The sequence below is a fragment of the Cheilinus undulatus genome, linkage group 15 (genome assembly GCF_018320785.1).
Source record: "Cheilinus undulatus linkage group 15, ASM1832078v1, whole genome shotgun sequence".
Taxonomy (NCBI): Eukaryota; Metazoa; Chordata; class Actinopteri; order Labriformes; family Labridae; genus Cheilinus; species Cheilinus undulatus.
In genome coordinates, this window is record NC_054879.1 from 14,954,889 (window position 1) to 14,970,764 (window position 15,876).

A 15,876-nucleotide genomic window follows, 5' to 3' on the forward strand; every position below is an offset into this window, starting at 1 on the left:
TAGCAGAGCAGTAGTCAGTCACAGGGATGTAGATTAATACCAACAAATCTGAAAACTCAATGAAAATCCTGTGTAGAGGATGCAAGAAGCAAAAGCTACAAAACACAACACACAAAAAAAAGCATTTGCATTCAATTAAATAATTTCTCACCTGCAACTTCTGAAAATCTAGTCCTATTAACTACTCTCTCAAAAACTACAACATCCCTCTAGTTAGTTATGTGTGCAAATCCATGATAAAAGTGTTTTCTTTGCCTCAGCAGTGGCGCTAGCTGAGGCCAGAGGCTGTATGTTTTCAGGTCGTCAATTCATCTTTCTGTCCAGTACTTTTGAATGAGATATCTCAAGAATGCTTTAAGGGATTTTCATAAACTTCCACTCTGACTTACATATGATTTTGTTAAGAGATCAGGTCAATGTCATTGAACTTCATATTCATTTCTTATTCATAAGGTTTCTACAAATATCACTAACACAGAAAGCCCCCCTGCCCTTCTTCTTGACCCACCACTATGCTTTCCCTGCCCAGTAACTGTAAACCTTGGGGAGGCAATTAACCGCCAGGTGGTAGTTCTAGCTCCTTGTCATTTCTGCAGCAATTACACAACCAAAGTGACTTCACAGGAACTAAGAGTCTTTGTGGGTCACACAGTTAACAATTCCAGCTTCCACAGCACAAGTTAACTTCTACATCTGTTGTTGATATAAATTCTGCAAGCACAATTAAAAATGTCCATTTGTAATAACATTACATAACATTAAGGGGACTTAATCATGTCTGTGGAACTCGATTCAGATTCTGTTTAAAGTGATGGAAACACTCTTTTTATTCAAATGATTCTTGTCTCTAAAGATTGTCCCTGTTGAGTTAACTTTTTTCCAAAAATTAAAAGACAACAGTCTCAACATGCTGCACAAGGCCTGTCTATTAAAAGTCAGATCTTAATGCTCATAATACTTTGTGCATTTGTCTTTTTTTTTTAACCTGCAGAGTTCAGGGTCCCAGTCCATGGTGTGAATGTTGAAAAGCATGGTACGACTGGCGTTTGAGACGTCTGTACAGTGGACCCCTCCGTTCCTGCCCCCCGTCAGACACTGAGAATAAACAAAAACAAAATTAGCATCAAACGCAGCAAACAGATGGTGGTATTTACCAAGATTCAGCAAACACATAGTCTGATTTAAAGATAGATTGAAAGTGTTCCTTCTTCTTTCTCCCCTCTATGAAATAACAGCCTTTCTCATAACCAGAAAAACACAGGTGCTTCTCTTGTACATCCTGCATTTATTTTCATATGAAACCACTGTTTTTTTTCCCAGTGAAGCCAAGCACGCAGATCGAAATGCCTGTTAACTATAATTCATTTTCTTAAGCTCCGTCTGACCCTGAAGTGCCTGTACTCCGTTGCTTCTATGAGCGGATCTTACCCAGATGATCCACGAGTCCACTGTGCCAAACAGCGCTCGTTCGCTCATCACCGCCTGTTTCACCTCATCCACGTTGTCCAACAGCCATCGCAGCTTCACAGCACTGAAGTACGTACTGATGGGAAGGCCGGTCTTGTGCTACAGAGAGAATGCAGCAGAAATATACATCAGAGTGCATTTGAGTATAAAATGAATATTCTTTAGCAGGTTTAACTGAGAAACAACTTAAGATATATACCAGAATAAAAATAAACTTAAGATTTTTCCCAGACTACTATTGTAAAATACCGTCATCCACAGTGGCATATTTCTTATGTTTTACCTCTTCATATAAACTGAGTCTATAAAACTGCAAACTAATCTAATATATCACACCCATATGCAAAAGAAAAATTTCTTATCAATGTCTCTTACCTTAAGGTGGTTCTTGTTCTTTCCTGGAGTCTTGTTGATCAGTCTCTCCACTGTGGACTGTGTCCGCAGATCCAACCAAACTACAGGCAACAAAAGAGAAGAGACGTGTTGTAAAAAGCAGACTGAAATATCTGGAATGAAACGAATTTTCTCTGACAAATTAAGCTTTTGGTCTAATCAAGCTAAAAAATCTGTTGCTCCTCAGGCTGTTATTTTATTTCTTGTCTATTATGTTGCATTCAAGGCTCAAATCTATGCAATAGTACTGAAATAACATCATAAATCAGGGTTAAATAGAGGTGAAAACCAATGATGCATTTACACAGTGTTTTGGAAGATTTCAATACAAAGTAGAAATCACTTATCGTCGAATAAATGCAGTCCATTAAGGCTGTCTATGCAGGCGCCTGCAGGCAAAGCAGGCTGATACATTTAGGCACTGCGATGTCACTCCAGGGTAAACTGGTCTAGCTTTGTCCACAATGCATGCCTTAACATTGAGTACCAGTCAGAAATGTCTTGCTCTTTATGAAGGCGTGCATGTTAAGAGGGCTGCACATTATGGGCGACAAGATAATTGGTCTGTTCTACAAATTATTTTTATTTTGCATTTCTGGCTAAGGCTGGGCAATGGGCTCTATGCATGAACTACTTCCGCATTTGGCATTAGACTGCTCCCACACTTCCAGTTGAGAGAAGAGAAAGGTGTATGATGGCAAATTTGTTGCGGTTTACTCGCTGTTTGCATGAGTTACCTGAGCTGACTGTCAATGACGAGTTAAATTTAGTTGAGGGTGTACATTGCAGCACGCAGCAACGATGTCCAGAGGTGCTTTTAACCTGTTTTTGAAACATTATTTTAACATGTTTGGATGCCAAGCGATGATGACAGAGTAAACACAAACAACAATCGAAACAAAAAAAAAACAACGAAACGGACAAATTAAGGCAGTATAGGAGGGTTTAGATTCCGTTTTGGCTTAGCACGTACCGTTGGGCAGAAGTTGTGAAGCTACCTTATTTTCCACCGGAAATACACCACCCCCTGCTGTGCATAGAGCCCATTCAATGAAATTTAGAATAATCGCAATACACAATATGGACTAAAGTATTTTGCTATCAACTGTAATGACACTGTATTCAAATACAAGTACTTTAATTTAGAGTAGGTCTCCCGTTTGCAGCTATAGCTGCCTCCACTCTTCTTGGAAGGCTTTCCCCAAGATTTTGGAGTGTTTCTGTGGGAATTTGTGCCCATTCATTCTGTAGAGTATTTATGAGGTCAGGCAGTGATTTTGGGCGAGAAAGCCTGGCTCCCAATCTCTGTTCCAGTTCATCACAAAGGTGCTCGATGGGGTTGAGGTCAGGGCTCTGTGCTCAAAAGACAAACGGCGATATATCATCACATGCCCCTTGCCGATACACGTAGTGATATGAATTTTACAAAATCGATATGGCTATGTACGCTGTGACAGCAGTTTTAACACAGACATCCCCATGGTGCAGTTAACCAAAAAAGCCATCAGATGGCAGAAGTCATAGAATTGTAATTTAATAATAATCCTTTTTAACAAAATGTTGCCACAACACTGACTTTTTCAACATGTTGTCAATAAATGGGAAATGGAGTATAAACGTGCTTCAAGGGCTTTGGTGGGAGGGTCCTAGTGACGTAGTTTTGACTTTCTGGGTATTTAACTTGTAATTAATTACCCTTAAAGGCACAAGTAAATTATATTTGAATAGTTATATTCATATACATTTTTACAAAATATTTACAATTTTTACAAAATATAATTTTTTTGTAAATTATATTTTGTAACACTAGATAACTGAAAAAATAAAAAATACATGATGTCTCCCTTCTCACCCCTGCAAAAAATGGATTCTTCCAACTAAAGTAGCACATGCCATTGTTCGACCAATTGGATTTTGGTCGGACATGAGGTCATCGACCAATTAATCGACAAATCGACCTGAGGCTTTCAGCCCTACGTCACACAAATATTAAAGTGTCTTTTTTCTAGATTAGTTTAAAGAAAAAGCCTGCTTTCCTTATTTGTATAAATGTTTGTCTTAATCAAAATGAGAATGACCTATTGATATTGCATTTGCAATATTGGTTAAAAAAAAATTGCAAGTAGATATTTTTCCAAAATCATTCAGCCCCATTTCTGGCGCTGCAGTATGTCACCTGCTGCTGCTCATGTAAAGAGGGCTTAAGGCAAAGACGATACAGGTGGTCACTACAATTAGGAGTGTTACTTCAAACCTCTAGTCATTATATGAGGGCCTGTAGGCTAGGCAATAAACTTTATATGGACTGTTAGGAGTAAAAACAAGTTTAGGTTTACATTTTTAGTAGGGTAAATTATAAGTTAACAAGGTTAAACTAACTCTACAGGCATGGTTTGTCTACACTGTATATCAGTTAGATCTTCTTCTGAGCGCTTTTGATTTTTTCTATATAGTAAATGTAATTTTCTTAATTTAGAACTGAAGCAAATTTAAGCAGCCTTTAACTGACAGCAATCCAACCAACTAGCCCACCTAAGCCTCCTATGTTAACTACAGCCCCAAGCTATAACAGATCCAGTAGCACCAGTTTAAGTGAAACTGAAATAAGACTTTGGACATTTTCAACTGTGAGCAAAAATCTACTGTACTCACAATACAAAAAGAAAGACCAAAACTAAACAAAGACATGCCATGTTTGTAGATTTATAAATTACTTGGTTAGAATTCACTCTACAACCCCTAGAAGTCCTGACTTTAAAGGCAGCTACTACTGTGACCCCCGTGACTTGGCAACCCACCCCCGACGCATCACTCACATTCCATCAGAACAGCTACCAATGAGCAGAGAAACCAGCCTTTCAGGCTGAACCTAAAGACCCCCGTGGGGGGAGAGAATGAGAGTCTCTCTGTGCTGGTAATATTAGCTCTCACTCACTCACAAACATGGAGGCCTGAGTGGGCGGTGGCTCCATGTGCTCAGCTCCTACGCTCATTCATACCCACATGGGCAGAGGGAGGTGGGGTAGTGACAGGCATGACACTGGATACTGATGCAATCTGGTCAGATGCTGGGCTGTTTCCATGATTACATAACTTTCTTCTTTGCTCAATAAAGGACGCGATAGCCAAGTCATGTGATCAGTTACGTCTAGTCCTTCCCAGAGAGTTACAGCAAAATCTTTATTGAGCCATTAGTAGAGGAATTCAAGTATTTTAAACCCAAGCTCCATTGACACATTCCTGAGAGCTTAATGGCTATCAGAACAAGTTTCGCAAACTCTCCACTGTTCTGTTTCAACCAGTAGCTGAGAAAGAGGCTCTGATAGCTGTAAAATAATTCCTGCTGGCAAATCCAACCTTTTAAAGTACATCCACTGCTTGCGCTTGTTTTTGTAGAGACAGGCTCAGATCGTTATTTTCAGTGTTTGGCAACATTATATAAAAGATCCATGCAGAGATTCTTGAAGTAATATATTAATTGTTACTTGTATCAATTGTTATTGCAGAATACCATATACAAATGTGTATAGGGATATTAGTCAGTGATACTGTTCATTCAGATGTATGCTGCACCCACCGATGGCATTGTAAAGTGGTTCTCCTGTCTCTTTGTCCCAAACCAGCGTCGTCTCTCTCTGATTGGTCACTCCCACCGCTGAGAAAAACAACAACATAAACATTAACAGACTACACCCACTACTTTCTCAACACTCAGGTTTTGTCTCTCTTCAAGTTACACGTGCAGGTGAACCCTAAACATCTCCACCCAGTCAGGCAGGGTCAGCAGCAGTCAAAGGGTGGGACTGTGTTTCTCACCCTTTATGTTGGAGATGTCGATGTTTCGCTGACACAGTTTCTCACAGGTCCTTTCCATGCACTCGTACACAGACTGCATTATTTCCTTAGGGTCCTCCTCCACCCAGCTGAGAGAAACACAAAAACAGTCACGAAAACACGCTAAACACAGCATGTGTGCACAGTCAGACACAAACATGACAACCAAAGTGTTTACCACAAAGCCAGTCCAACATACCCAGGCCTTCTTTGAGTAATCGAGCTCAACAGAACTTTTAGCTCCAGTTAGACATCAACCATCATGATGCTGGTTATGAACTTTCTCTGTTAACTCAGTCTTCCAAAAAAGGGGGCACTTACCACTTCATTCATTGCTTCTTCCACACAAAAAGAAACTATAATTGGCTGTCTGATTATGTGGGATTGAAATAATGAGGAAATGTTGATGAATGTATTAAAGTTATTGTTGTAAAAACACTGCTGCACAAAAAGAAGAGAGAATGCAGGAATCATTTATTTGTGAAACTATCAACAGGCTCGTGTCATCATTTGATATTTGTTGCTTAGTCTCTTTTATATCTAACGTGAAAACTTAAAACTGCACAACTCTGGATTCAAGTTCAGACCCAAGATTAATAACAGAAGGACACTGCTCTAGTATCTTTAGAATTTCTGGTGGTTAAAATTAAGAAATGCTCCTTTAATGAGTGACCAGCACTTCTATTATTGTTCCCTTGGTAGCAAAAAAAGTATAAATCATATTTTTGTCCACCTAGTTTAATATTTAAGTTTAAAATTCTGGTATTGTTACAACCCTAGTAAAGTGTACATGGCAGCTTAATAATTAAAAAAGAGCTGGACCTTCAACTTCCTCATGCTACACTTAAAAAAAGACAAAAATTATTCTGAAAATACTTGGCTAAAAAAAAAAATCAAAATACGTGGACACTTTCTTTTACACCTAAATAGGTTTGAAATTTTGTAATTGAAGGTTTTGTCTTATGTAATATCAACAAAGCTGCTGCTGCTACCAAGTAAATAATAAACAAAGAAAATGATGAAATGAAGTACCAGTATGATGAAATAAAAATGTTTTTGACCAGTCCTGCATCTAAAATAGCATTTTATTTTCTAGTGAATGACAGAAAATTATCAAGCAAATATGTAGAGTTTTGAGAAAAAAAAAATCAGTAAAACTGTGTTCTGCACAAACAGACTGCACTGTGGGGCACTATAGAAGTATTTTTACATCTTGTCTGCATTTTTAATTTACAAAATTATAAACTAATACATAAAAAATATTGAAATGTTAATGTTAAATGGATAGAAGTTGTTAGTGTCTCCCTTATTTTGAAGTTGTAGCACTCACCCTTCCTTTGGGAAGCTCTGGTTGATCTCAACTTGATGTTGACTGATCAGTTCAGCTGTTTTTGCATTGAAGACCTGTTGAAAAGAAAAAAAAAACTCATTAGAGACCAAATTGATGGCACAGAGGATCCACTGTTAGATAAGGATTGTCATAATACCAGAATTTCCTTTTTTATACAATGCTAGTAAAATTCAAACAGTATGGGTATCTGTTTTAATACAAAGGCAACTTAATGTATTTTTTGTACAACAGTGGGAAGTTTTACTTCATGCTGCATTTGTCATTGTGAAAGTACAACACCCACAATACGTAGAGGAGCAGCTTGAGATTCACATAAAAAACACTTGTAAACGCACACAAACGCCATTGTTGGGCCTTGCCAACTCCAAAATTTTACAGCAATCTGGTCAGTTTATCAGGATTCTCCATTAAGGCGAGGGGTATACATACCCCACCATGAACTTTAAATGCACATAGGGCTAGCAAGAGGATGGTACAAAATATAAGATGGACAGGCACAACTCTAGGGTGTAATCCAAATTTAGGATTAAGGAAGATTCAAAAACTAGTTTTCCCTTCATGTTGGTATATCAGGATAAAGACCAAACACAGCCCTCCTGGGCTCCTATGGTTCTTGGAGGTATGAGAGTTTTCTTAAAACGGAGGGTTTAGTGCCAACAGGATAGCAAAAAGTCAGGCTTATGAAAGTAAATATGTGAGTTTGAACTGATTAAAATATTGGATGAGTTTTACACTTGTAAACCTCATTGAATTCACTGCACTGTTCTAAGTCTCTTTGCAATCTTTGGGGACTAAACATAGCAGGATTCATCTATAATAAACTACACAAGGCAGCAGACATGCCATTAATGGCACTAAAACATGTAAAAAAATATCATTTGCTTCATTAATATAATAAAAATGTATGCTTCAAGTGTGGTGAGGAATCAGATCTATTTTTAAATCATATTCAGCTTAACTGAAATAGTTTTATTTTTGTAAACTGTTTAGCATTAACATCTGTCAAAATCAGCCCTGTTGACAAGCATCAACCATAGGAAAATAATGTGGCATTAACAGATATCAGCTGTGTCCAATCAATTTAACACTGACATCTCGTACACAAAACCCAGTCAAATAAGAAACTTGGTTTTGGGCAGAAGAAGTCACCTGTTAGACAAACTCCAATCTGTTTTCAAAGTCAAACAGGAGAAAATGCTGAGACAGTGGGAATTTTACACCAAAGGAAATGATGAAAACATTGGTAAATGAGTTTAAGCCCCATTTTTTTTTATAACCTGTGCATCTCTAGTTTTGTTCCACCCAAAGCTGCTGGCAGAGTTGGCTCTTTATTACCAAAGGTGGAAGGTTTAACAGTATACTAACCTGTAGAGCCAAGCAGAAATCAGCATTCTTTCTAATAAGGTAATAGGATAAAGTTTTAACCCTTCTGTGAATACGTAGCACAGCGCTAAAGTTTACCTGCAGACAATACTAAAGACTGGTAGGTTTAGCACACAAGGAAAAACAGAGAAACATTAACTTATAGGAACATTAACACAAGACAGTCACAACACAACCTTGAACTCTTTGCCCTCACAGATCATCTCACAGCTTGGGCTCTCACATACACACATGCTGCTGCAGCCTGAACCCTCTGACACTAAAATGAGAAGAGGTTACATTCAGCTGAAGTCACATAGTTGGACGGCTAACAGGAACATCCTCCTGTATTATAAAAGGACTGATCCTATGACTGGAAAGGATAAAGCAGGACATCTGATGCCATTCTGAATCAAATGCTGGACCACATACAAGTGTTATCAAAGCATGCAAATGTAGAAGACATTTCATATAGATGCCAAAAAGAAAGACGGTGTAAGTCACGACTCCTTAGGAGCAAACATAGCTATCAAGCAAGACATTCAATATATAAAATTAGGCTAAGTATCCAAATGATGATGCTTAGTATTAGGGCTGTCAGGATATTAACATTTTAATTGCAATTAATCTCAGAATTACTGTATTTAAAATGCAATTTCAAACCTGTTTTTGTTTCATTTCGGATTGCTGTACTATCTTAAATTAAGGGTAATAATTCCTAATAAGACATAGACCTGCTTTTATTTGAAAGAAAATACATGGCTGCAGGGAGATGTTGCGTCAGCTTAACCAAATTGTGCAGAAAGGGACATATTAATGACCAGGATTTGAAAAAAATTAATACACTAATAATGTGTTGTCATTAATTGCAATTAATGCATTAATGGCTGATGGTCCTACTTTGTATGCTTCAAAAAAACATATATTTATCAAATTACTTACACTTATCCAGGGCTGGATCACAGTAGTAGCAGACTAAGTAAGTCAACCCAGACTCCCCTTTCTTTAGATATATTTTCCAGATCCTCCAGGGGATTCTGGGGCATTTCCAGGCCAGGCGGGATATATATAATCCCCCCATTGAGCTCTGGATCAACCCTGGGGTCTCCTCCTAGTTGGATGTGCCTGGCAGACCTCCATGGGGAGGCTGCATCCTGATCAGATGCTGGAACGGTCTTAAGTGACTACTTTCAATGTGAAGGAGCAGCAGCTCTTCTTGTGCCCTCCTGACTGGATCGGACACAAGCAAGCATCAGCGACAAAATCAACTTGCTTTGATTACACTGATAAATATTTTACTGTCCTGCATGCTAACGAAGCAGCACAATGCAGTAACTATTTTCCTCTCTGTCACTTGCACTGAGATGGCTGAAGAACAAGGCAGAAGGAGTTTCAGACAGAATATTTTCTTGATTTCCTTCAACTTTCCTTGCTCTGCAGAGCTTGTTGGCTTGTATTACAAAATAGAGATAGCTCTGCACACTTATTTTTAAAGCCTTTCCCTATCACTGCTGTATGAACCTGTTTGATCATCTTTGATTACACATAGGTTAGAACACTAGCTTATTTTTATCTACTAGGTTGTTGTCTGTCAACTTCCTTCTTGCCTTCTGACCTACATCAGTCAGATGAGCACAGGAATTTATAATCTTCAGTCTCAGGATCTTTATTTACTGTCTGTATCAAAGGTCAGAACTAAACTGGGGGAAAAAGCGTTTAAGTTTGCTGCTCCCTTTGCCAGGAATGAAAGAAAAAAACATCTAAAACATAATGAGCTGCTCTCATTGGACATTTTAAAGAGAAACTAAAAGGCAGCAGATGTTCTGACAGATATGTTTTAGACTGTAGTTGACCTTGACTAACACATGCCAGTTTCACTTGTTATTTCTTGTCTTTCAGAAGAACACACCAAACCGAATCTTAAGCGAGATCTCCCAGGATGCTTGGTGAATCCTCTGCAAGATTTGCAAATTAGGACGACTACCAGTGATGTTCCAGGGTCTTGAACAATAGTTCCATTTCGTATAAGATTTTCCAATGTAGCTTTGTTTACAGAGGTAAGCGGGCCCTAAAATCATAGGCTAGTGGTCAAAATTAGAAATGGGACTGAGCCTGAGTAGCATGTGCTGCTGCCTATCTTGACCAGGATGTTCTTGAAAATGAGATTTTTAATCTCAATGTTTTGATTTTCCTGTCACATAGAGGCAACATTAAAATAAAAGAATAAATGAAAGAGTATTAAAACTCTGGTAGCCTAAATTGCAAGGTTTCAATCATTGTTATCTGTGACTCTGGATGTATTTGTGTCAGTCTTATGAGCAGCACGGTGAACCTCAAAGCAACTTTGGCACGTTAAAGTTTAACTTTGACCGAGTTTAAAGTGACCGAGTGTGTCTGACCTCGATGTCATCACAAGCATTCAGTGACGGGCCTCAAACAGGGTTCAAACTAGGCAGTTTGGAAAGAGTCATGAAAATATCCAGAGCAGTTTTATGGCCCCTCTTTGCTCTAGGATTTGGACTATAACAATCTGAGAAGCAGGTACAAATGCATATTAAACTCTATCATGTGTCATTTGCTAAGTTCATGGCATTTATTTTCTTGACTTGTTTGAGAAGTCAACGTTTTCTTTTCCTGATGCACAGATCAATTCTAGGGATGAACATACCGATATCATACCAAAAATATCATACATCGCTAAGTGATTCCAGTTAATACTCCTGCAAACAAATCTTTAAAAGATAATTAGAGAATAAAACTTAATTGATTATTACTGAGCCATTTAAATCAAAGCCTACTTAAAGATTTCAGAGCCCTTGTCCTATTGTTCACATTGTATATTTTAAGGTCTAAATGAGTTCCAGAGCCAAGTGTTACAGATGTTCTCCAGGAGACGGCTTCATGTTAACCTTACAAATATGGGTTGCCCATATTCCATGTCTATCATCAGGCAAATCTATCTTGCAAAGCTCTAATTTAAAACGATTGTGCCTGGTCTGAAAATGGATCTGACCAATCAGCGTCACTTGCAGAGAAGGAGGCGGGAGCTACTGGTGGGGTTTAGCTGTACTGGAAGCCAAAAGCAATCGGCTTACGCCGATGCAGCATTAAGCTAGGATGTAGCTATAGTATAGCAGCAGTTTCATCAGAACTCGACAACAATATTTTGTGAAATAAAGAATAAGAACCCTACTGACAGAAAAGATGTTTCCGGGGTTTGTACTGTAAGCTGGTGAAAACAAAGGCTACTGTAGCAAATTAGCTTAGATGTAGCTATAGTATAGCAGCAGTTTTATCAAGACTGGACCACTTTTATTCATCAAAACAAAGCACCACATAAAAAGCTTCTCTTCTTCCTCACTGGCCTTGGCATGAGTTTTATCCACCAACAAGCTCCACTGACAGAACATTCATCCAATCACCTTCCAAGAATTTTCTGAAAAGTTGTGCCCTTCCCAAGTGCTTTGTATGGGAGGTTTCCAAGATGAATGTGAAATAAATGAAACCGTCTTTCCGGTGTGTCAGATTAGCCTCATGTGGCAGCCAGCAGAGCAGCTTTAATGACTACAACATCAGTAATACAGGTAAAAAAAAAAAAAAGCCAAATCCTGTACAAGTTCTTAAGTGTCTGACTTTGTTCAGAATGAATCCATTAGAAAAGAGCTTTTAGCTGAAATATAAGTCATTTTTGAAACCCAAAATATCCTTACATCTCTTTCTTAGATGAAAACAAAGGCTCACTCATTACACTTGCTCTTCACCAGAGATACCCAGGGACCAAGGCATTATGTTTGACAGTAATCCATCCATTCAGTAACCCCAGCAAATGTGAAGTAGTATCTCATGCTCTGCATGTTCATCCCTTGCTTGTGAGTGCAAATTCTCAAGAATGATTTGAGGGATTTTCTTCAACCTTTCCCACAATTGTCTACTCTGACCTAAGGATGAACTGAAGACCTCTTGGAGACACAACTTCAGGGTCAAACCAACCCTTTTCTTCTTCTTTACACAACACTGTACTTTCCCTGCCAGGCTTTTGTAAACCTCACAGAGGCATTAAACCATATGGCACTTGTTGTAGTCACTACTTAAACGCAGAAGATGCTGATCTATTATTGCCTCAGTAACTCAGATTGTCTATTGACCTGACTTTTGGTGTTTTATAGGTTTAGTTTGGATCCCAAACACAGTCACACTAAAAAGAACTAATCAATTATTGCAGCCCATGAGTTCAGCAAAGAGAAATTCCTTTTTGAAGACCTGCCAGTGTTAACTTTAGGTCCTCAGTCTGGACAAACAAAGACTTTCTGTATTCTTGGTTAACCAAATGTAAAAAGCTGAAAGCTTTCATCAAATGTGTTTACAAGATCTAACCAAGCATCAAAAACCCATTCAATCTGTTCATTTGAAATCTAAATTAAACTTTTCTCTCTGCAGAGCTCCAAACATCTTTCTCCTGTGCCAAGTCTGATCTTCCAGCTGACCTACTTGAGGAAGCCCTAACTCATCACAATGGATCTCTAAAAAGGCTTCAATTAGCTCCAGAGCAAAACAAACCAACAAATGGAAAAAGCGGAGGGGTTTCCTGAGGCTAAGGATAACTGTGAAACCAGAGCAGGTTAAACTAGAAGGCGAGTGAGTTAGTATTCATGGGATGAATCTAACCTCTGTCAGCAGTATGAACTGAACTAAACACGCGGGCGGGTCGAATAAAATTGGAGGACCTCACGGCACACTGGGAATGAGTTAGACCCCTTTAAGAAGAGGTCATGAACTTTCATGGCAAATCAATCCAAATATGAATCCTTTAGTCAGTGATATTTGTCACCTAGGATCAATAGCATTTCAAACTCTTTTTGTAATATCACTGACTGTTGAACATCTTAACATGAAGGATGGTGTTCTCTCCACATCCTACTGAATCACATGTTCAGAAAACAGCAGACTCCTAGCAGCAATTACCTATCACTAGAGATGGACAATGAAACCCTTGTTGACTAGAGATCAAGAATGTCATGCCAGCATGCAAAGACGACGTCTAGACAACTGACTTTAGCGGAAATGTCAGATTAAGGAGAATTCTTCATTGATCAACCCATCAAGACTCTAATCAAAGTCTACCAGGGGCAGGTAAAGCATTGTCTTCCTGTAGAGATAGCACTCTTATCAGTCCACTGATGAGCTATTAATCTGAATCATGGGATAATTTACTCCTGAATTGATATGAATGCAATAAAAGTCACTCTCCACTTCCATAGGTTTGACCCATAATTAGCTTTCTGTGCCAGAGGGTAACACGCATACAATCCAAGGGTGCAATGGCACCTCACCAATATAAGTATGGCTAATTCAAAATAACTTGACAAAATACATTAGCTACTAGAATATCCTTGTACAAGTCTTCAGTGGGGCATTATCAGTGTTGACTTTATACAAAGAGAAAAAGTGTTTTGTTTTCTTTCAGAAACAGGAAGACTATCACTTATTAGAGATCGGTCACACAGACCAAAAATCATATCTTCACATTTTCAACTGAATTGCCGTGAACAGTATCTTTTGTGTACACAAATAACAAAAACAAAGTCAGTTCTTGGTCATATCTGCATGAGCCAAATGTCAAACAGGAACTTCTGATGCCAGCTAGCTGCACAATGTCAACATGTACATGGAAATAACAGAAAAAAAACTGCCCATCTGTGAAAAAATTGATCACAAGTCAAAATGCTCCTCAAATCCTCTTCAAAACAGGGATGCGTGATGCTGGGATTTTGCTGATGTCCAATAAGCCAATATTTCCAAACATATTTTAGCAAGTGACGCACAATCTGCATATCAATACTGGCAGATAACAGGTTATTTGCAGATGATGTAAGCCTCACCAGCATCCAGCTTCACTTGTTGTGATGTGTAGTCCATCTCTTTTAAGAGATCCAGATCATTTAGCTCAGTTAGTGACAGTATTTGCCTGAGTATTAAAAAAAATAATAATAATCCTTCATTCAGGAATTGACTTCCAGTTGATCAACAATAAGAAAATCATCCTAAATCATGGTAAAACCATATCCCTTTAACTTGATACTCATTATATCGCGTGTGTGTGGGGTGTATTACTACGTCCCCACATTTAGATAAAATTAAAATAGCGTTGAAAGTTAATACTTTACAACAATTAAGCAATTCTAGTACAAGGAGGGTCATACAGTATTTGATTCCCATATTAGCAGTGAAATTCAATCACTAATTGTGTCTAACTTGTGTTAGAAAACAAAAACACTGATAAACTAACCAGAACGACGATATTAAACATACTGATAAGTCGCGATTTTGAGATATGTAGCATTCAAGCTAGTCAAATTAGCAGTTTTCTTTGTCAAAATGTTTGACATTTACTTTTAAAAAGTTTAAAATGGAGGGTATGTTTCATAAAAGTAGCGTTAATTTACTGTAAGCTATAAAGTGAACGTAAAAGCCTAATATTGCGGTTAAATTGCCCAAATATCCGAGCTAACCGACCGTTAAATTCCGCCAACTGTTCCACGTCACTCACCAGAAACCTCGTCGAGCTCGTGCCCTGGTCGATCGCGGCTACCAGCGGATCCATCCCGGTGTCTTTTTCTCCTCGTGGACGGTAAAAACTCACAAAACAGGACGTTAATCACAACCTGCTGCTGCCTTCGAGTCCGTCCGGGATCCCCGACACGAGATGGGATGTTTTGTTTTTTTTTTTAATGTTTTTACTTCGGTGTAATCCACGTCTCCTCGTGAAGGGGTCGGACTCCAGCGCAGGCACGGGTCGGACAGACCGTGGGGCATGAAGGAGGATAAACCGGAACCGGCTGGGTCAGAGCTGACGCAACGATTGGCTGCTGGTCAGAAGGCGTCGCCCCTCGCTGACCAATTAGGATCGGGGGCACGGCGCAAAGAATGTGAATTATTCCCCTGTAAAGTGAATGAGCTATGTTTAGTGATGGAAATTAGGACTCAGCCGATCTCTTTTACTCGCCTGTTAGCACCAGTTTAATCTTTTTTACTTATCTTGTGTAATAATGATCTAACAAAGTTTGATACTCTCATTTTACAAGGGAATTAAAAACTTTGGAGCCCCATACTTCACAAAAAGTAAAGACATATCAACTTGTGTGAATAAGAGAATTTTGCTATTCTTTGGGAGTTCAGGGTATTGCTGCATGATTTATGCAGTTTCTATTTTAAAACAACCTTTAAAATAATTTATATTGAACATGTTGTATTGTGTTTTTAGACTGATAAAGATAGTTATACAATTGTATGTTAGAAATAATATATTTTAATATGATAAAACTGAGCTATCATTTTGCCCCTATTATGCACAGATTTCTTGGTATAAATGTTTATTTGTATGTATACCACCTTTTGGGGATACAATTTACATTAATAACCCATGGACCCTCTTAAGCTGGTGATAGCTCTGGATGTTTATGATGTCTTTG

At 38.5% G+C, this 15,876-nt stretch overlaps 1 protein-coding gene across 2 annotated transcripts in view; it reads right to left on the reverse strand.

Moving 5' to 3' along the window:
- Positions 1–15,222, reverse strand: part of LOC121522381 (glycerol kinase-like) — a 30,550-nt gene extending 15,328 nt beyond the window's left edge. For both annotated transcript variants that reach the window (XM_041806664.1, XM_041806662.1), the window contains exons 1-7: positions 14,955–15,222; positions 7,025–7,098; positions 5,677–5,783; positions 5,438–5,515; positions 1,843–1,922; positions 1,429–1,566; positions 986–1,095 (exon numbers count right to left, since the gene is read on the reverse strand). In XM_041806664.1, the coding sequence (XP_041662598.1) occupies positions 986–1,095; positions 1,429–1,566; positions 1,843–1,922; positions 5,438–5,515; positions 5,677–5,783; positions 7,025–7,098; positions 14,955–15,008 (641 nt within the window). In that variant the 5' untranslated portion in view covers positions 15,009–15,222. The remainder of the gene's footprint in view (positions 1–985; positions 1,096–1,428; positions 1,567–1,842; positions 1,923–5,437; positions 5,516–5,676; positions 5,784–7,024; positions 7,099–14,954) is intronic.
- Between the last annotated feature and the right edge of the window lie 654 nt (positions 15,223–15,876).